The sequence below is a fragment of the Girardinichthys multiradiatus genome, chromosome 21 (assembly GCF_021462225.1).
Source record: "Girardinichthys multiradiatus isolate DD_20200921_A chromosome 21, DD_fGirMul_XY1, whole genome shotgun sequence".
NCBI lineage: Eukaryota > Metazoa > Chordata > Actinopteri > Cyprinodontiformes > Goodeidae > Girardinichthys > Girardinichthys multiradiatus.
Genome location: NC_061813.1, coordinates 38,327,622 through 38,349,119, shown reverse-complemented (window position 1 = coordinate 38,349,119; position 21,498 = coordinate 38,327,622). Strand labels below are relative to the sequence as shown.

The following is a 21,498-nucleotide window of genomic DNA, read 5'->3' as shown; positions in this document are numbered from 1 at the left end:
TTTTTCAGCTGAAGGACCTGAGCCTGTCATGATCCTCAGGTGTTAGGTGTTTGAGTTCAAGTTTCCTTATTTATCTCTGTTTTATCTCTGTTGTTTTCTTGTTGGTGCCATTTTAGTTTTTGTAGATCAGGTTCTGAGTTCATTCTATGTTCGATTTGTAGTCCACTTTCTCTGTTCCTGTTAACTTTCTCTTCTTCCTCAGCTTCCTCTCCTTTCATTGGTTTCAACTGTTTCTCATTCTCACCTGCTTGCCCTGGTGGATGAGTTGGTAGAACTGTTGCCTTGCAGCAAGAAGGTCCTGGGTTCGACTCCCAGCCGGGGTCTTTTTGCATGGAGTTTGCATGTTTTCCCCATGCATGGGTGGGTTCTCTCTGGGTACTCCGGCTTTCTCCCACAGTCCAAAAACATGACCATTAGGTACACGCTGCTCACTCCCTTCCCCCGCTCAGCGCGTACCATTGTTCTAGCTCAACGTTGCCGGTGTGCTGCAGCTGTGCTAATGGTAGGGGCAGGTCATAGTCAATGTAAAGCAAATTATTGATGTTTCGTCCCTACCAGTGAATGTGCCATAGCTGTTTATCTGCCGTCATCAGTGGCTCTGATTACTAGCTTGCGTGTTCAGTGCAGGCTCCTTTGTGGAGGGGCTGTAGCACTGCAGGGGAGGGAGCTGTAAGATGTGCTTGTTCAACTTTTCAGGCCAAGTCAACAGTTTTTTCAGAACTCCTTACTGCAGCTTTAAACATGACAGAGGCATCTTGCTGTCATAGAATCAGCCATGAACTCCTCTGTAAACCAATTATTCCAGAGTCAGATGTGATTCTATCTGATCGACAGCTGAAGCTTGGTCCACACTGAACCATCAACAGGACGAAGATCCCAAACACAGCAGAAATATCTACAACAGATTGAAAGGTAATAAATGAAACTTGAAAAGGTACATTTTTAATCCATTTATTGATATTGTGCTTTAATATCTGCAGAATATTTCTGTTTCTGTATTGATAATAGCATTATGTACTCTTCCTTCTTATTACAATAGATAAGAAAGGCTAAAGGGCCGGTGTCACACAAAGGACAAGTACAACACAGCCAGTGTTTGCTGGACCTTCACAATGTGCATGAACCAGAAATCATTTTATTGCATTCAACTGATGTTTTGTTGTGCTTGACCTACCATGCAACTGTTTATTAGGAGCAATACCACAAAGTTACTAAATATGCGGTTGTAGATACCACTTTTGACATATCAATCTACAAGTATTGTACATTTAAAATAGCTGGTCAAGCTGTTTGTGATTGGAAAATAAAGCTTTTCATGTGTTACGTTCTGCTCTGTTTATTTGAATAACACCTTCAACAACTACCAGAGCCTTCGGGATCAGTGCATTTCATTGCTAAATGTTAATAAACTGTTTCTATCTTATAGGACTGAAGTACTCATAATTACATTCTATTTAACAAGTGCTGAATATGATGCTGAAGTGCAGTGGCCCAGTCAAAGTCCAGACCTCACCTGAAGGCATTAGGAGAGCTATTCAGAAAAAAAATGTCTGCAAACCTCAAAGAACCGAAGCAGCAAAATTCCTCCACATTGATGTGAGAGACTAATAAAATCAGACAGAAGACCAGACGGTTGTTGCTGTTAAACGTGGTTCTACATGCTCTTGGGTCTTATGATTTGAATTAGGAAAGCCTTTTCAGCCATTATTAAATCTGCTCTTAAGACCCACCTTTCTCCTTGGCTTTTGATATAGAGTGGTTTAAATTGTTCATATTATTTAGATTTTCTTCATGTCTACGTTGTGCTTTTTTATCGCTACCTTCACTTGTATTTTAATAATTGTATTTGTTTTAAATTCAAATATGTTATTCATTTATTTTAATCATTGTTTTAGTTCAGCGTTTTGGTCAGTGTATGTATTAGTTCATGTTGTATTTTTTAGAAAACCAAACATCCAGGCTGATTGATTAGCAGCACACCGTTCTGTTAAACATAAAATTATTCATGAAGGAAAATGAAAGCATGAATGGAAGCTTCTGAACGCTGTGATGCTTTCAGGATATTCTGACATGCTGAGGCATGGAGAAATGATCTGTAACATGATGACCACCCCTGCAGAGTATGTTTTCGGTTATTCATGTGATGCCTGGACTCCACAGGACCTTGGAAGGTGCCCTGTGGTATCAGGCACCAAGTCAGCAGATCCGTTAATTCCTGTCAGTTTGAGCTGGAGTCACTGGGGATCAGACTCGTTCCAGCACATCTTTCAACACCCTGTCTCATGAAACCAACATAACCCTGTCAGTTGTTATTAACCATCTGCATGAGGCAAAGCTTCTTCTAATCTTTATTCTGCAGTTTTTTAAACATCAGCTACACATCCTGACCCTTAAGCCCTTATATAAGGAAAGCCAAGGTAACAAGATATGATTTTTGTAAATTTAGAGAAAATACCTTAAGTTCGGGGAAATATAGTCATATATTAATGAGAAAAACATAAAATACATCAGAAATCAGTGCAAGACAGTCAACATGGTAGACTGATATATTCAGTAAATGATTCACTGAGACTGCAGTGGTTTACGTGATATAAACATGCAGGAGCAGAAGATGCAGGTGTTTCTTAAGAGTTAGCTCTCCACCTTGGCAGGAGGCTACTGAAACTAAAGGTCAGCTTCGCTTTTACCATCTGGGGTGTCTGAGAGGAAAACGAAGAGCTGGCTGAGCCGAATTTTGTAGATGACGGAGTATTTTCTCATAAAAGCCAGTGTGACCGCAGCTCACCAGAACCAATGGGTCATTATTGTCTCCCAGCCAGCAGGTCTGAGTCAAACAGGGATGAGACACTGATGCAGGGGTTTTCTGTCTGTATGGGTGGGAATATTTACAATGTACACACAGAGAGTGCTGGGGGAAGTAGTTTAATAAAGCTGTTAGTGATGCTTCAGGCCTTAATGGAAAAACACTGCAGGATTTATACATGAACACTGATTGTAGAACCTTTAGGGATTTGTACTGTCCAAACCATTCAGGCAAGTTAACACATGCGTTGACTATGCTGCCGTGAACCCGAAATCACATCTGGGCTGTTTGTTGTGTGCATTTGGGCTCTGGTGTTGTTAATGTAAACTAATCCACTGACAGAAAGACGATTGAACCTCCGTCAGCTGGTTTGGACAGACAAGGAGGTGGACCGCGATCACAGACCTCTACGCCTGTGCTTTTGTTCAGGCTCCAGTTGTACAGTGTTAATATTTACACTGCAAATCTGTAGCGGTTAAAAGGTTTTAGATTCGGATGCCTTGGTTAGCCATTCTGTGTTTAGGAGAGTGGAAAAAAAGGTAAAAAGTTGTGATTCTCTGCAATTAATATGTAACACACAATTCTGTTACGTAAAGTCACCCCAAACTGGTGCAGCTATGACTGGTTTTTGGTGTATTTTATAGAGACACTGTTCTACAGTCACACCTTTTGGTTTTCTTTACAGCGGGTACACTTTAAAACAGATTTAAAATCCCTGCAAACTCAGAACACTTTATATTGTCAGATGTTAACTAAATCAAGCTGGATGTGTCTAAAGCAGCATTCCTGGGTAGTTCTGGCTGTCTTTTTTGTGACTTGGAACATAAACAGTAAAACATTCTAACATAAACCGTTTAAGCCCTTAAATATTGCTTTGACTGGAGGATTTATGCACTGTAACCACAGTTGTTAGCAATATTGCCTTTCAGCAAGGGTCTTGGGTTTGAATACACCCAGGGCCTTTCTGCATGACTGTCATGCTCTCCAGATGTATATGCTGGTTCTATTTATATATTCCAGCTTCCTCTTAAAGTCCAGAAACATGCATGCTATCTTCATTTGTCTTTCTAAAGTGCCCTGTAATATAGTGCTGTGATGGTGGGTGTGCATGCCTACTGCAGACACCTGCGGTGAATTCCTACCCAGGTAATCAGTTTTATTACCCTGGTCTACGCAGTGGAAACAGAAGGGTGTAAATAACAGACCCAGAAAACTACCATGGTTTGTGGAAAAATGTCTTTATATGAAATCATGCTACTGAAAAACAGTCTCTCATGGAGCAAAAGTTTTAGGTTTGCACAGGTAGGCCTGTACTGGTTCTGAAAGGCATACTTCCTGGAACCCCAACACTGTAGAAATGACAGTGTAGTTCTTTCCAGCCTGATAGATGCCAGTGACTTTGTTTCTTATCTTACTTTGAATTTGTTTTTGGATTAGGGCCTGATGTGTTGCTCCTTGAGAAATTTTAGCCTACTTCATGTTGCCAGAAAGGTTCTACTTAATTATTTTTCTTTTATTCTGCAGGTCAGACCGTAATCAGGCCTGGGTGTGGATGAAATTAAACTTAAAATTGAAGTCAATTTCATTTAATCCATGACTTAAGAAGGTGGCGTTTGTTTTTACAAAGAGCCAGGTTTCATTGGCTTCCTTTCTCTTAATAAATGGGATAATCAATTTAAAACTGCATTTCGTGTTAAATCTTGTTACCTATGATAATAAAATGTTTTTGAGGATCTAACATTAAAGCAAATTACAAATTTTACCGGCATGAATGAAACGTCTGAAATAAGATGAGGAGATTGCTTTAGGGGAGCGTTTTATGTTCTTTTAGAAGAATATATTTGAATCTCAGTGGTTTTACCAGGGCAGACACACACCACAGTGTCACCATTAAAGCAATTCATCTAATATGAGTTGTTTAAAGTACAACATAAAACTCAAATCAACTTGTTCAGAATAAAAAAAAAAAACAACATTGACTGAAAAAGAGGTTAAAATAAACAAGAAATTATGAAGGGAAGCAAAACATGAGCAAATAAATAGTAGTTAAACAGGCCAAAGCACCAAGATGATGCAGATTATAAAAAAAATAAGATTTTCATTGGAGAATATTTGAGTGGTCTAAATGAGTGAATAAATACAGAGACAAAAGGCAGAGAAGACCAGTGGGGATCCAAATATGGAAATATTTAAAGAAAACTATGAATGTCTCTACTTAAGTGCAGCAGCTGTGTTGTAAATATTTGACACGCACCGCAGCTTTGTCTGGACCTCCTGCTGGAAATCCATCTTCATGGGAACTTTAAACGATGGGAACTTGCACAGTTTTAACAAATGAGATGCTTCATCCAGTCGTCACGTCTTTTTCCCTCTGTTCGGAGGCAGCGTTGAGGGAATGAAAGTAGTAGTTATGTTTCAGGCATCAGTGAGGGGCTCTTCTGGAAAAGCAAATATGTACATGGCCCTATTTTTATAAGCACTTTTGGTATGACTGTTTGCTATATGTATTGAGTGTGTGCATTCCTGGTGTGTGTGTGTGTCCAGTTAATTGTGTGATGGTGTGTCAGCCGTGGGGAATGTTGTTTACAGATGACGAGAGAGCGATGAACGCCAGACGTAGAAGCATGAACACACACTCAGTGGGCAGCTGCTGGAGCAGAGTTAGAGCCACTTTGAGATGGACCAGACCCTCGTTCTGATCCTGACCCCGCTCTTATTGTGAAAGAACCTCCTTACTTTGGAGAGAGAAAGAGGAGGCACTAAATGTTTCTGCTTAAGGAGACACGAGAATTCACTTCACTCTTGAAGAGCATACAGTTTTTTGGAAGGTTAACTTTGATACTCTTGTCTTTTTTTTTTATATGCTCATGGTTTAAATGCATCTTATTCAGGAACAGGTTTACATTTCAATCAGGTACCCATCAAAGAACCGTAAAAACAGCCCTCCATATGCTTACAAATGGTATTCTCAGCTTATACTTGCACAAGATTCTACTTCTCTCTGTTGGATCTGTTAGTAGCTTCTAATACTGCTAAGAAAAATGGACTGGGATCTCTGTTGTGATATTGATTTAATAGTTTAAAGGTTGAACATGAAGAAGGGGGACTACACCTGTGGTGTGCCTCTGAGGTCAGTACTTGGAGCTGTCTTTTTGTCTGTACAAACTTCCCCTGGGCCACCTCCTACAAATATGAAGCTGTGATCCTTGTCAGTGTTATGCTGATGATACACAGATTTACATTTCCCTGAAGCCAGATGATCTACCAAATCTTACTACTGTGCACCAATGCTTAGCTGAGATTAGTAACTGTATGGCTTTCAGCTATCTTAAATCACATTCTAATAAAACAGATGTGGAAAGGAAATTCCAAATATTATTGTCCGATATCTTGGAGTCTTACTTTGGACAATCCTCTTTTGGCAGCAGAAAAACACTATGTTCTCTCCTTTAACATTCCCTGAGGTTAGACCATATGGATGGAGGGATCTTTACCCATTCCTGTTTGAACTCTCTAGATCCTCCAGAATCATGGCTCCTATGCTTTCTTCTCTTCAACTCACCCTGCAGGTTTGCTGTAGGATTTAGGTCTGCAGACTGATATGTCCATGGAAGAAGGTTGGTTTTGTGTTTAATAAACCATTTCTATGCTGACTTTGTTATATGTTTTGGATTGTTATCCCGCTGAAAGACTTCACAACGACTTATTTTCAGTTTATTGAAAGAGGCCAATAGACTTTTATTTAAAGCGTTCTGGTATTTTGAAGTGTAACTGATGCCACACACTCTAACAAGGCTCAGCATGTGTTTGGAGGACAAACAGGCCCACAGCATTATAGAGTAGAGGTGCTTTCCCACACATTCAGTCTTTGTTTCACATCAGACCCACCAGACTGTTGCTGAAAAGTTCAGTCTCATTCTCAGTCTCATACGTTTATGTTTGTGGTTGTTAGAGAGACCTGGTGACCCCATGATGCCACCTCTTGCTGCAGTTCTCAAACACTGAACCCACTTACCATCCAGGGTTATCCTGGTTCTTCGTCCAGTTTTGTTTCTCGCTGTTCCAGTTTTCTACTTTTTAATTATTCCTCTGAGAACAGATACAGCAGATTTTATCGGAGTAGTTATTTTTTCAAATCAACACAGTTTTGTCTTACTTGAATTGCACGTTTTCTTGTCTTTCCTGTTTTGAGGAGTGGGTAGGAGAAATATTTCTCTCTGTCATGTCATATTTCATATTTATACCCATAGAAAACTTTTTCAACATAAGAACAAGCTGCTTGATAAATACATTTCTATTATTTAGGCTTTTTATGTTACCACATTTTTCTTTTTTAGCTTACACAAATATTTGGTTAAATGTGTGTCTTTTTCTCAGAAACATGTTTTCACTCAGCTGTGATGTATTTGACAAAAAGACTGGTTAAAGGGTCAGATATTTTTTCATAAACAACAGCAGGGGCCACGGTTTGGATCTTACGATCCATTTTCACTTGTGTTTATGAAACATAATGTAGTTTTATGGAGGCTGGCCCAGCTGCGCCTCATATTTTATGACCAGCTTTGATGAATGGCCTTATTGTTTCTAATCCAATGGTCCATAAAGTTATTTTTGTGTGTTGCGGTGCAGCTGGTCTTCTACAAAGTGGTGCAGATTCTGTCCACTCTGGGTCACAGCCTGTCGCTCGTCAGTCTGCTCACCAGCACCGTCATCATCTGTTCGTTCAGGTAAATCATTCACATTAGTCACACAGACAACAAAGGATCAGGTCTCCTGTGCACCGTCACTTGCCGACATAATAAACTCAGTTTGCACCATCATATGAGAGGAAACTAACTCCATCTACAGCATGTCTTTGTGAGCAGCATGCTAATATTTACATTTAGTATTCAGAAAAAACAGCCAGTGTAACTAAAACGAATGTTAAATAGCTGAGAAAGATTGAGAAATGAGCAAGTTTCTGGTTTCAGACCAGCAACCTGTTTAAAAACCAGAGAAGAAGCACATTTCACCTCTTCTTCTGTCTCTGCGACAGCTGCTCAGCAGTTCATTACCAGTTTTATCTTATTTTTTTTGTTGAATAATAAGACGAATGTTTTCAGGGTGGAAAGGTCTGGACCAAACTCGGGTCAGTTCCTAATGCTGCGATGCTGCTGGAACTCATGAATGCGGTTTTGACAGATTGATGTTGCACCAAAACATGCATGTTCATTCAGCATTAATGTTGCCTTCAAAGATGTGCATGTTATTCATTCAGACTGAACAAATGCAAAATTATAAATGGACACATGTTGGATTCTATTGTACATAATGAAAGATGCGATTTATACTCAATAAAACCACATAAACGTTTAAATAAAAGTTTGAATTGTTCTGACTGTAGATGTAGCATTTTGATGGCTTCTAACATAGGTTTGATGTTATTTTGTCTTTCCCAGTTTGAAGAGGGGCTAAGAGTAATTGTCCTCTGTTTTCCCTCACATATATACCTGGGGAAACAAAGAACTGTTTAGGGGAACCGAAACTGTGTGACACCAGTGATTTCGTTAAAAACATTTATTTCTTATTCTGGGATTCGTTACTCAGTGAATAAATAAACACAAATTTAAGTTTGCAATTCTTTTAGAAGTCCCTGTGAGATTATGCTACTGAAACAAAATAAGAATTTATTTTAGGGCTTTTTACACATCTTCACGTAATGTGGAAGATGCTATAATGACCCTGAAAAAGCCACCCATGCAGCATCTTCATGCTTTAAAAGAATCACGTTAATGGGAGACTTTATTTATATTCGTCTAAACATGAAAAAGTTGTTGGACTTTGAGACATTTCAGAAAAAAGCGGAGTTTACATATTGTCTTACGTTGTTCTAAAGTTCAAACCTGCATTTAACTCCTTAAGAGGCTTTTCACTGTGTTGAAACATTTATGATGGATTTTGACATGTCCAACATGTGGGAGGTTTCTGCATTTACTCTCAGACTGGTTTAACCGTAAAATAACCCTGAAAAGCGAAGATGACTGGGACCTATTACCAGCAGAAGCTCGTTAAACTCACTCACATACACTTTGTTGGCCACTCGGCGGACCCGGGTTGATAACAGCTTGTTTAAACGTGTTGGACTTGGTTTGGATTGGCTCCAGCTGCTCACTCGGCTGCTATCAGCATGTTTGGACAAGACGTCCTTCACTAGGTTCACCCCCGAATCTCTCTGTAAACAGTCTTCCTGGTGTGTGTGTGTGTGTGTGTGTGTGTGCAGGAGGCTCCACTGCATGAGGAACTACATCCATCTGAACTTGTTTGTGTCTTTCATGCTGCGAGCCATGGCCGTGCTGACCAAGGATGTGCTCCTCTTCTCAGAGGACCAAACCACCGACTGCAGCACGCAGCTCTCTCTGGTGACTTTACACACAGAAAACACTCAGGGGTTCACCTTACCTTCCACTGAGGATGTTCATAAGAAACTGTCACAGTGATCTTCTATTGACTCTGCAAAGGTCTTGATTCAGTTCTCAGTTCTTTAGATTTTACCTCCTTTCAGTGTCTTTAAAACAGATCTTCAAGTTTCGGAAGGTTTTTTTAAGCTGATCTTCGGACTTCGGCTGCTTTTGCACTGAGTTTCTGTCCATTTATTGCTTTTAAATGGATCGACTAAAAGCCCAGATGCTTCTTTCAGGATTTTTAATTTTTTAATTGTGAAAAGGACATTTATCTGTTGCAGAACACAAGGCACCCCTTACTGGGGATACTGACCCTTTCAGAATAATTGTTAGATAAAGTCCTATTTTCTGTCTCTCAGACTGTGCTATCACTGAGATGTTTTTTTCAGTTTCTGCTAAATAAATTGTGTCTGTATAAAGATGCCATTTAAAATTAGTTGTTTGCTTACTTCTTCTTTTCTATGTTGACCCAACACGTCTTTAGGCCTTGAGGTTAGGAGCTTTCTCTATGCCTGAATGATTCACAGGTCAGATATAAATGGCTAAAAAATGCTCCTGAAAATGGTCAAGCAGCTGAAGTTCCACAAAATACTTTGAAAGACCTTCAGAAGCCCTGAGGACAAGTGATCCACAGCACAGATTAAAGGAAGGTCCGGCTGTTTGGAAGCAGAATACAAAACTAAACCAAGGTTGGGTCAGGACTCAGAACTGAGACAAAGAGTAAATGCTTGTTTTGTTAAACTTGGAGAGCTTAAGGGCAACACATGCAAAAAAAAAAACACACGCTCCTATTATTTCCTTTCAAACAACCAAAACCAGCTGCGTTTGGTTGGTTACAGAGGCTCCGAGGCTCAGGGCCCAGTTATTCTATCTGAACCTGTTCTTTTCAGAAGCGTCAGAACTTCTGATAAAACTGTCCAAGGCGGAAATCCAGTGACCTGTCCCGTCTCTGCACAACAATGTGTCTAATGTGCTTTAAGGTCATTCAGCTCTGTCTGAATGACCTAAAGGTTTGAGACAGAGCTGAAAGTTCTCATGCTGCTCAGTATTTCTCTCCGTTTCTCTGAATCTCATCCATATTTACCCATGTTTTACTTATTTATGTATTTTATTTACATTCCAAACAAATGACAATATTAATAGATGATATCTGATGTCATAAAAATGTGTAATACTATAAAGCTTGTGCAGCAGTGTTTGAAAACCTTGAATTATGTTTAATTACCTTAATTTTCTTCATAACAATAAATCATCGCAGTTGAAGCCTTTTATTTCCATAAATATCTTTTCAGGGAGGAAAAACAATAGTTTTTCATCTAAATGTCATATTGTTTGGTCAGAGTCACAAACAGACCTGAAGGGTCATCTATCGATCAGATTTTTACAGGAAATTTAAAACAAAAACGGACATGAAAGGTTTTTGCCGACTGATTACATTTAATTCAGGTTTTTACTTTCCAATCAGTGTCATAATATCACAGTATTTTTGTTTTAGGTGGGTTGTAAAGCCAGCCTGGTATTCTTCAACTATTTCATCATGGCAAACTTTTTCTGGCTGTTGGTGGAGGGCCTCTACCTGCACATGCTGCTGCTCGTCATCCATACCTACTCCATCCGCCTCTCCATCTACATGGTCATCGGCTGGGGTAAGCTGTTCAAAGATTGAAATGCTCTCTAGTTCAGTGTGATCAGCCCAGTGAGCTTTCATGGATTCATGTCGTTTTTTTTTATTTATTTGAACTTCTTTACTCCAGGGTGATCAGAGAAGGTCTACAGTTACCTCTGAGTGCTGTAATAATTACCAGATGCCTCAGTGAAGCCAAGCCATCGCCAAGAAGCTCTCGTCAAGTTTAATTCTTGAAAAAAGCAAAGAGAAGTGGTTCAACATTTTATGGACTGATAAAAACAAGATGGTTCTTTTTGGGTCGAGGAACCGCAGACAGTTTATTAGTTGATACCCCAAGACAGAGCTACACACTGAGAAGCATGGTGGCTCAAGTATCATGCTAGGGGGATGTTGGGCCTATTTGAATCATCAAACAGTTGGAGTCTGTTAAATTACTTGAAGAGGTCATGTTGGCTTGTGCCGAAAAGAAAATATTCTTGAAATGGGAGTTTCAGTGAGACAACAACTCCAAACACACCAGTAAGGATCAATTTCTTGGTTTCAGACCAGCAGGGTTACCATTACTGGGTGGCCAGCCGAGTCCACAGAGTTTGATCTGATAGAAAACCTGTGGGGCTGACATCGACCATGATGTTTCTGAGGTAATGCCAAGACCTGCAGAGGAACTGTGGAATGGTCCAATTATCTTTTGCTGGGACAGGTGAAGCAGTAAATTCAGGTACTTCTTAGAAAATTATAATATGGGGAAAAAGTTCAATATTTGTTGTCCTTCATTTCAGAATGTGAAACTCATCTATTATGGAGATTCCTTCCACATGGAGTGAAATATTTCAAGCCTTTATTTCTTGTAATTTTGATAATTGCTTACAGATCATGGAAAACCAAAATACATTGTCTCAGAAAATCAGAATATAACATCAGATAAAAAAGGTATTTTAAACAGAAATGTCAGGCTCCTGAAAAGTATGTTCATTTCTATGCACTCAGTACTTGGTTGGGGCTCCTTTTGCATGAATTACTGCATCAATGCGTGTGGGCACGGAGGAGGTCAGTCTTGGTTCTGCTGATGTGTTCAGGAAGCCCAGGTTGATTTGATAGCAGCCTTCAGACAACCCAGTGGACCAACACCAGGAGTTCACATGGCACCTCAAATCATCACTGACTTCAGCCTCACTCCTTGTGAAGCTCTGCCAAATTCTTGAATGGATTTCTTTTGACGATCTACTCAAGGCGGGCTGCACAGTGCCGCAGTTCGTAACACTGTTGCCTTGCAGCGAGAAGGTCCTGGGTTCAATTGCCGGCTGGGGGTCTTTCTGCATGGAGTTTGCATGTTCTCCTTGTGCATGCGTGGGTTCTCTCAAGGTACTTCAGCTTCCCCGCGACCCACTAGGAAGAAGCTGTATAGAAAATGACTAAATCCTCTCAAGGCTGTTGTTATCCCTGTTGCTGGTACAACTTTTCCTACCACACGTTTTCCTTCCACTCAATTTCCCATGAATATGCTTAGATGTAGTACTCTCTGATCAACCAGCTTCTTTAGGCGTCAGTAACCGTCTTCTGGACATCTGTACAATCAGCAGTCTTCCCCATGGTTGTGTCTCCTGCTGACCCAGACTGAGACCATTTAGAGGCTCAGGAAACATTTGCAGGTGTTTGGTGTTAATTAACTGATTAGGGTGTGACATGATGACTTTCCAATTTTTTACTTTTACATAATATTCTTTTCTGAAACACTGAATTTTGGCTTTTTTCTATCTGTAAGCCAGAATGATCAAAATTACAAGATATTAATGCTTAAATATTTCACTCTATGTGTGATTATCCAATATAATATATGAGTTTTGCTTTCTGAAAATGCTTCAAGTATTGCCAGTTCATACAGTAGTTTGAGTTTGTAAAGAAAATGCAGACTCTGCTGTTTTTTAAATAGCTTTTCTTCACTTTCTGTAGCGTAAGAAGACATTTAATCAATTCCCTTTCATTATTTGATTCTTCCCAATGTATCTGTAGGTACTGATTTAGATGCTCCCATCACGGTTTTTGGACTTCTCACCCTTTTAAAGACACTGCTGTCATGTTGAACACAACTGTAAGTTCTTCTCAAGAACTTGGTTTGAAAATAAAAGTATTTTTTCTGAATAAATTCAATTTATTGGAAGGAATCAACTCAAACTACCAAAGTGCTGCCAAGTTGTCTTGATTGGCCCTGAGGAGTCTGTTTGCCATGCTTGACTTTTTCTTCCAGAAATATGAGGAACTGCTGGTTTGCAGTGATGAGATGCTGAAGATGCTTGATGAACTTTAACCTCAACCAGCAGCTCAAAGGATCCAAACCAATGACGCCAAGGTTCAAGTTTACACCTGGAATTACTTCAACGTATTTCACAACTATAACATTTCTGTTTTTTTTTTTATTTCTTCACAGAAACTTTGAAATTTTTATTTCACAACTTTGTCAAAAAGTTTACATTCCTTGAATCCTGAACTTTCGTTTCTTGTATATGTCCTCGAGTGCCAGCTGTGACACAGGAAACCTTCTGCTGTGAGAACATCATGTTATTCAGTGAAAATGCTCTGATGAAATATCCATAAGTCTGATAGTGATTTGGATCAGTACCTTCTGTAGTTGCTGTTGACCAGAACCCCAGTCCATATTTTTCACCGGGCTTCATTTTGCTGTTGCCGGGGCAACTGTCCCAGCAGACAGGGCTTCATTCTTTAATGTGGACTCGTGGTGTCAGTAAAAGGTCCTCCCGTGAGAACTTTCCAAGCCTCTGAGTTCATTTTGTTCCGTTCTGTCTCAGCTGCTCCACCTTCTTCCACCATCTACCAAGGCTTTCACCAACACCTAATGCGTCATCACCAAGGCCCAGCTGTTTAAGCCCTGTGCAGACGCCGTGTTTCTTATGCACCACCTAGTTGAGATGTTCTGCATCTGAACAGACCTTCTCTCTCCTTACAGGAGTCCCGTTTGTTTTCACGATGGCGTGGATCATAAGTAGGGTCAACCTGGAGGACACGAGGTGAGTTTTACTGCAAGTACTCGCATACTGCATTATCAGTAGCTCCCAAACATAATCATACTCCTAGGGGTGTAAAGGTACAAAAAAAACGACAGTTCGGTACATAAAGTCCCTGTTTGGTACATTTTAGGAGGGTTAAAATTGTAGAAATAAAAATGTGTTTTTTCTTGGGTTTTTTTGTTTTCTTTTCTAAAACATTGAACAAAGAAAGTTAAAATGCTCTAATATTAATTAGATTTTACAAGCATGTACTAGAATTTAAAAAAGTATCCAATATAGAACTGACTGGAGAATTGGTTACCAGTTGTACCTGAATGCACCATAGAGGGGTGAATGTTGGGAAAACCCGTGTCGTTGGACGGATTCCAGACTTGTGTTGCATCTGGGGCTGGTTGAATGCAACAAGCAGCTAGATTTAGACTTTAGGTTATTTTTCTTCGTACCACTGATGTTTAAATCCTGCTTGTCGTCATTGGAGGTGATTAATTACACAATTAGGAGCTTCCTACATCATCACTGTTGGAAAGCGCTGCCATGAATCTTCGGATCAGTCCACCTTTCTTTCCCCATCATCACTTTAGCAGGTTTGGGACATATGAGATGAGTTTGAAGAATATTCCAGGTTGGAAGGTAACGTTTGAATTTGCTCTGAATAAATGAACCTGATCTGTGTTTAATTCAGCTGCTGGGAGATCAATGACAACCCTGTTCCTGACAGGCTGATCAACTGGCCCATCATGGCATCTATCACTGTGAGTTCAATCCTAATTTTATTATTTTTATTTGAAGCTTAAACATTGCTTATCTTTATGTGTGAGGCTTATGTTTTATGCTCCTTTTTGCTCAGATGTATCGTTTCACATTTAGTTCTGCTAAGTTTTGGATCATTAACCGTCTGAACAACTCGACGAAGACCCGTTTTCAGTATTCTGGCAGAGGTCATTATAATTATTTAAAATGTTGTTCATGATGTCATGCACTCCGACGAGGTTCCCAGGACCTAAGAGGATACAGGCCCAAAGCATCATAGATCCTCTACCGTGCTTAACAATGGGCGTGAGGTGCTTTTCCACACAGCAGACCCACCTGGAGTGTTTGGTGCAGCAAATCCCAACCTGCATCTCATCTGACCAAAGCTACAGTAGTTGCAGAGACCTGGTGACCCAAAGATGCAATTGATCGCTGCAGTTCTCCAACAGTGAGCTTTGGGAGATATTTTTCATCTCCTGTCCCGTCCTCCTTGCTGTAGTCGCAACATAGACTTGGATCTCCTTCCAGCTTTGTTTATTGGTTGAAGTTGTTGAAAACTTTTTATTTACTATCCTAACTGTAGATTTGGACACGTTTAGGGGAGAAGCTGTTTTCTTGAAGGCATTTCCTGGTGCGTGAGGATCGACACACATCTGTCTCACTGAAATGGCATGTTTTTCTGGTCTTTCCCATTTTGGAGAATGGCTAAGAGGAATAGAACTGCCATATTTATACCCCAGGGAACAGGAAGTCACTTCTTACATACTCTGATTAATACAGTAAAGTATTAATGAAAAGAAGATGCCTCCCCATAGACTGTCAGACTTTAAATGCACCATTTAAATGCACATTAATGTAAAAGATGCTTTTACTCGGCCTTCAACACTCGCTTGTGATCACCCTAAACTCTGCAACAATTAATTCGCAGATTGTTTTTACACTAGAAAAGTAATTTTGTGCTAATTTTCTTGCGATAGAAGTTGCCACCATCTGTCTGACTCCTGTGTTTCTCCTGAAGATAAATTTCCTCCTGTTCATCAGCATCATTCGGATCCTGGTGCAGAAACTGCGCTCCTCGGATGTCGGAGGAAACGACCAATCACAGTACAGGTGCTGTGAAAAATCATATTTTATCCCTAAGCTGGGCTTGATTTGAGTGTTATGAATTATCCTGTGATTGTGGCGCCAGCTGTGGCCTACATATGCTGTTTTCTCAGCACACAGAGACGACCATTATCACATTATAATCTGCTTGTACGGTTTTTCACCTGCTTTCTGACAGATGTGACTGTGAATATTACAGCTCACCAAGTTAAATCAAAACAATCCCAACTTTAAGAACATTTTAGTGGTTAGATGAGCTCATCAGGGAGGCCACCTATGTCCTAGGATGATCCCTGGACACAGTGCAGGTGGTGTGAGACAGAAGGTCACTAGCAAAAATAACATCACTGTTGGACAATGTTTCCAACCCATGCATGAAGCTGGAGGAGATCTGGAGAGCTCCTTCAGTGACAGACTGCTGCATCCTAGGTGCACAAAGGAGCGTTATCTCAGGTCCTTCCTCCCAGCAGCTGTTAGACTTTAGCATCGCTGCTCCCAACAACTCATTCCCATTTCTTGTAAATAGTCTGTTATGCACATTATACATGCATATTTTGTGTATTTTCTAACCACCCCACTAAGGTGCACATTGCTTTTAATCTGAATATGATATTATTTTTAATAACTGCGCCGTATTGTTTTTCTTATGTTGTAATTTTTCCCTTACTGTACAGCCTTATATTCTTATTGTTTTGTTTTTGAATATTTTACGTTTATGCCTTTTACTTTGCTGCTGAGATACGTGAATGTCCCCACTGAGGGACAATAAAGGTTATTTCTATTTTTCTTTCCAAAAATCCGTGTGAACAAACTGACTTTCCCAGGTAGTGAGCATCCATTCAGAAGTGTGTGTAACTTTCATCTGATGTGCAGGCGGCTGGCGAAGTCCACCCTCCTACTGATCCCTCTGTTCGGGGTGAACTACGTCGTGTTCTTCTACCTGATGGAGCCGGCAGATAAAACCCTGAAGCAGATCAAGATCTTCTTTGACCTCGGTCTCGGGTCCTTCCAGGTGGGATGTCTAAAGGATTCAGCAGCAATCCACTTCCTACGGTTCTGATACTGATCCACTTTCAAAAAATCTAATACATTTTTCATATGTACAGCTCATCTAAATAGTTTAAATGCAGCTTCACTTAAAGTAATAAAATCTCCAATAGAAACGTCACATCTCTCCCAGCTGTTTCCTTTTACATTATTTTAACAACAATTAATGACTTTAGTTGAACTGTTGACTGTGTGTTGAAATGTTGGTGGTTTGAGAATTTATAAATAATTATTGAATTAGTTTCTTTGTTTGTTCGTGCCAAGATCTACACCAGCTGTGTTCAACTTCCTGTTATGAAATTCCAAAAATGCTTTTTATAGTCTTGATATTTTTGTTTATGTGTTCATGTTGTTCAGTTCGGCAGAGAAGCCGATCGTTTTAGAAATGTCAAAATTAATTTATTGAAAATAAAATAACATGCAATAGGAATCCAGTGCAGAATAAATTAAATAAAAACTAAAGAGATTGAAAGTCTTTAGAAACATAATAATGCATTTTAATGTTATTTAAAAAAGCAGAAATATATAAATATGTTAAAAAAAATGATAGAAAAATTATAAAACAGAAATAAAAAGTACATTAAAAATGCAGCATTTATAAATTAAAAAGAAGAAAAAAAACATTAAATATTGTGGTCATACATACAATATTCATTAATTTATTTATTAGGTTACACTGTCTCGTCAAAAAATAGTCTTAAGTTTATATATCTTTTGCTATTATAAGAGAAAAAACCATGAACAATGACTGTCCAAATAAATAAAAATGAATAAAATAACATGAATATAAATTCAGACAAGTGGTGGGCAAATAGCAGCTACAGATATTCTAACCAATCCAACAGTTTAACTTATTTACTGATCTAAATCCAGATGAAGAGCCGATAAAACAAATTACAGGAAAGGCAGAAAAACCTTTCATCATCATTAGCTGTGTAGGAAACATCAGCCTAATAGATCTGAGAGGTAACAATGTTCTGAAACCAATAAAGCTCAGTTCTATTCAGCTGTTTATCTGTTAGAAATCTTCCTGGTTGAATCTTCAGTTCAACTGGACATCAGGAGTTTGTAGAAACCAAGCGGAGAACTGACTGAGACAAACCAACTAAATTAATAAAACAACCTTAAAATAACCTTTAAATGAGACACAACAAAGCAAAAATCCATCCGGTCTCCTAAAGGCCAATGAGATTAGGTCTGAGAAATGTCCTGATGTCTGTGTTTGTCTTTCAGGGTCTAATCGTAGCTGTCCTCTACTGTTTCCTCAACAGTGAGGTGAGCCTTCCTGACCACGGCCTTCCGCCAGTTTAGATTTTATTACTGATTCTCAGTAAGTCAGCTCTGTTCTCTACAGGTTCAGACAGAGCTGAGGAGGACATGGAGGAGTTTATCCCTGAAGCGCTGTGCGTGCCGGGATTACAGGCTCCGCAGCATGTCAGCAAACCAGAACGGTTCGGACAACTGTATTCAGTTTCCCAGGAACGTCCGAGCCCAGTCCATCCTGCAGACTGAAACCACCATGCTCTGACCAGAAGAGATTAAAACTGAAACCACAGGAGTTCAACCAGGTTCTACCAAATTGCCTCCAGCTGGTAAAGAAATCAGATTTTAAACTGTCCAATAATTATTTTTATGTAGTTTTCCAGTCGAAGAAGAAAAAGACACGATAAACATGAAAGTTTCATGAATCCATTGAAAGAAACGTGCCACACAGTAAAAAGCCACCGTGCAACGAGAGCAGGATGGTGAAGGAGGTCGAACCATCTCAAAGGCTCACTGTTAGGGAACTGTGGTGAAAAGTGACTCCGTTACAACCGTTAGACACCATCTACAGATGTCAACCAGTTGTTTAGGAGAACAGAACCTTTTCTGTCCTACCACCACAAACATAAACATATGAACTTTGCTTAACTCTAGCAGGACTTTAACTCCAAGCTTTGGTCAGATGACACAAAGACTGATCTTTTCAGTAAAAACAACTCCAAGTGGGCCTGTCGTGAAACATGTGGGAAAGCACTAAATGCCCACTGTTAAGCACGGTAAAGGATCTGTGGTGCTGTGGGCTTGTTTCTCCTCCTACGACCATGGAAACCTTGGCAGTGTGCATTGCACCATGAACTCTCTGAAATACCAGGACATTATAGAATGAAAAGTCATAAACATGAAAATGGGTCTTCACCAGGTCTTTCTGTAGGGTAATGACCCAAAACATACGAGCATACCAACAAAGAAATGTCCCCAGACCCAAATCCTGTGGACTGAGCTAAGGAGAAGATGAAGGAGAACCCAGGACTGCAGGGGTGCCATTAACTCTGTCAATCATTTCCTAATCTGGGACGTTTCTCCCCACTGAATAAAAGAGCTCAAGTTAAAATTTCGCTGCTGCAATAAAACATAAAGTTGGTTTCATCTTGACCAGGGATCTGGAAATGTGTGGAGGAAGCTGTACATCATGTAGGTGTGAGTTTCCCAGTTTTCCTGCTGGATGAAGACTCACATGTCAGTGTCTGAGTCCACTTTATTTAGCTCGGAACGTTCTTCTCTCCAGCACAGATCATCCTTTCCATGGTTTTCATCATAAAATGGACAAACGGACACCTTGCAGGAGTGAAGTCTGCAGACTTTACAGAGTTTCATGAAGCAGAAAGGATTTCTGTGCAGGCATATCATCTGTTTCTGTAGAGACACACAGAAGTCTGACTGTTGCCTTTTCTAACCCAGCCTTCAGAAATGTTTGCAGAACCAAAAGTCAAAAGATCAAAACATATCTTTATGTCGTAATTAAATGCTGCAAATAACCTCTGATCCCAGCATGTTATATACTTTTATTAAAAATGTGCTACGTTGGTATATGTGACTCATAACCAAACACTGAAAACAACCTTAGCTTTTATTTTTCTTCTAAGTAACCAGTTTGTTTCCTGGAACGAAAGAAATACTCCTCCTAGTGGCCATTTTAGGTATGACTTGTGAAAACAGTTTATTGTTTAGCTTTTTATGCATCAGAAGTTAGACAGAAGGAAAATCCAAACCAAAGGCGCTTTTTATTTCCATAACACAGTTTTCTGTCTAATCTTGCAGCATTTCAAACAGTCAGGAAGTAAAACAATTGTTGAATGAAAGAAAAACTGCGGCTGCTGGTGGGTTATGCCCTGCATCCTGAGGATATGCTCGCCTGCTAAGAAGAAGGCTGCAGTGAGTGTAGCAGGTCTCAAGAAACTGCAACTCAGCTGTTTATGACATTTAATATCGTGTTTCAATCATTTTTCAGGGGTTTTAATTTAAATTTAAAACTTGTCAAATCCGTGTCTCTGAGGGGCCAAGTATTACAGCCAGAGGTTGTGCCTTTTTATATGATTTATTATGTTTGAAGTCCTTTTTTATTAGTAGAAAAAAAGAGCCAAATGTGTTCGTAAGTATTTAAATAAATGACTTAATGAAAGTGATTTTCCTGCATCATATGAGCAGGGAATCAAACTGACTGTTTGTGGCGTTTATTTTTTAAGCAGCCATTCCTGGTCTGTGTGAGATTAAACATGGATGTGTAAATATATGTAAGCTTCTAAACACAACTGTAAACATCTGACTCTTTATGTTTTATAAAAACTGGTAACGTTGATACCAAGTTGCTTTCTGTTTTCTTCATGAGAAAAAAACGGGTCTGATTATGAGATTAATCTTATCAAATTCTTATAGCCTTCAATATTTGTTTTATCAAACTAAATCTTTCTGTTCAGACTTTTTAAATAATGTCAGACACCCAATGAGCAGCACTAAAAACAACTTTTCATAGAGTTTCCTTTATGAAAGCATCAGTGTGACTTAAATATCCTTTTTTTGTCTCGGATTTTCCTCAATGTCTGGTGAAGTTTGACATAAATCTCTTCTATTTTTCATGGTGACAGACGAATCCGATTTTTCATATTAAAGGTAAAAGTACTTCTGCATATAACTAATTAGAAAACCTGCAGTACTTTTGCATTTCTATGTTTACATGCTCACATAGGAAGTTAATAAATATTAGTAATAAATTAAAATCAAAAATCAAAAAAACAGAAGTGAGAAGTGTCAGAAGTTGAAAGTGTATGCAAAATAATTCATCTTTTTTGATCATTTTACTGAACTTCTAGCGTCTTGTTATTGATATTTGTTCTACATTATGTTGTGAAGAAACAATTATTTGGCGTACTGACAGTTATGGGACTATAGGAATTCATCATGTACATCCTTCAATAAAAGCCCGACTGTATAAATCTGTGGTTCAACAAAGATTTCCTTACAAAAGCTGCTGATAACTGCACAGCAGATTTATACTGTAGGTCCAATTTATTCACTAAATACTAACAAATCACCCGTGAGAAGATATGTACACATCATCGCAGCCATATGTTAAAAATTCAATATTTGAGTCATGCAAAAAAAACACATTTTAAATATAAATATCACAATAAATCACTGATGGTGAATATCTAAAAAAAACATTGGTTTGAACCCATGTTTGAAAAAATCTCAATAAGAAAAATTTCACTCATGTTTTATAGCTCTATAGACTTTCCTGGAATATAGAGCTTATTTTCAGGAATTTAAAGGTTATTTCCAGGATTTACTGGGTACTTTCCTGAAACTTCAAGGTTACTTGCTGCATCTTACCATGTATTTTTTCTGAAACTCTCCCATAACTGATTTGGTGCCTTCCTGGATCTT

At 39.1% G+C, this 21,498-nt stretch overlaps 1 protein-coding gene across 3 annotated transcripts in view; it reads left to right on the top strand.

Annotated features, from left to right (window-relative positions):
- The window catches only part of LOC124858304 (vasoactive intestinal polypeptide receptor 2-like), a 40,124-nt gene extending 19,711 nt beyond the window's left edge, over positions 1–20,413 (top strand). For all 3 annotated transcript variants that reach the window (XM_047350296.1, XM_047350295.1, XM_047350294.1), the window contains 9 exons: positions 7,433–7,530; positions 9,063–9,201; positions 10,739–10,889; positions 13,833–13,893; positions 14,576–14,645; positions 15,662–15,753; positions 16,621–16,759; positions 18,028–18,069; positions 18,149–20,413. In XM_047350296.1, coding sequence (XP_047206252.1) covers positions 7,433–7,530; positions 9,063–9,201; positions 10,739–10,889; positions 13,833–13,893; positions 14,576–14,645; positions 15,662–15,753; positions 16,621–16,759; positions 18,028–18,069; positions 18,149–18,322 — 966 coding nt within the window. In that variant the 3' untranslated portion in view covers positions 18,323–20,413. The remainder of the gene's footprint in view (positions 1–7,432; positions 7,531–9,062; positions 9,202–10,738; positions 10,890–13,832; positions 13,894–14,575; positions 14,646–15,661; positions 15,754–16,620; positions 16,760–18,027; positions 18,070–18,148) is intronic.
- The last annotated feature ends 1,085 nt before the right edge of the window (positions 20,414–21,498 follow it).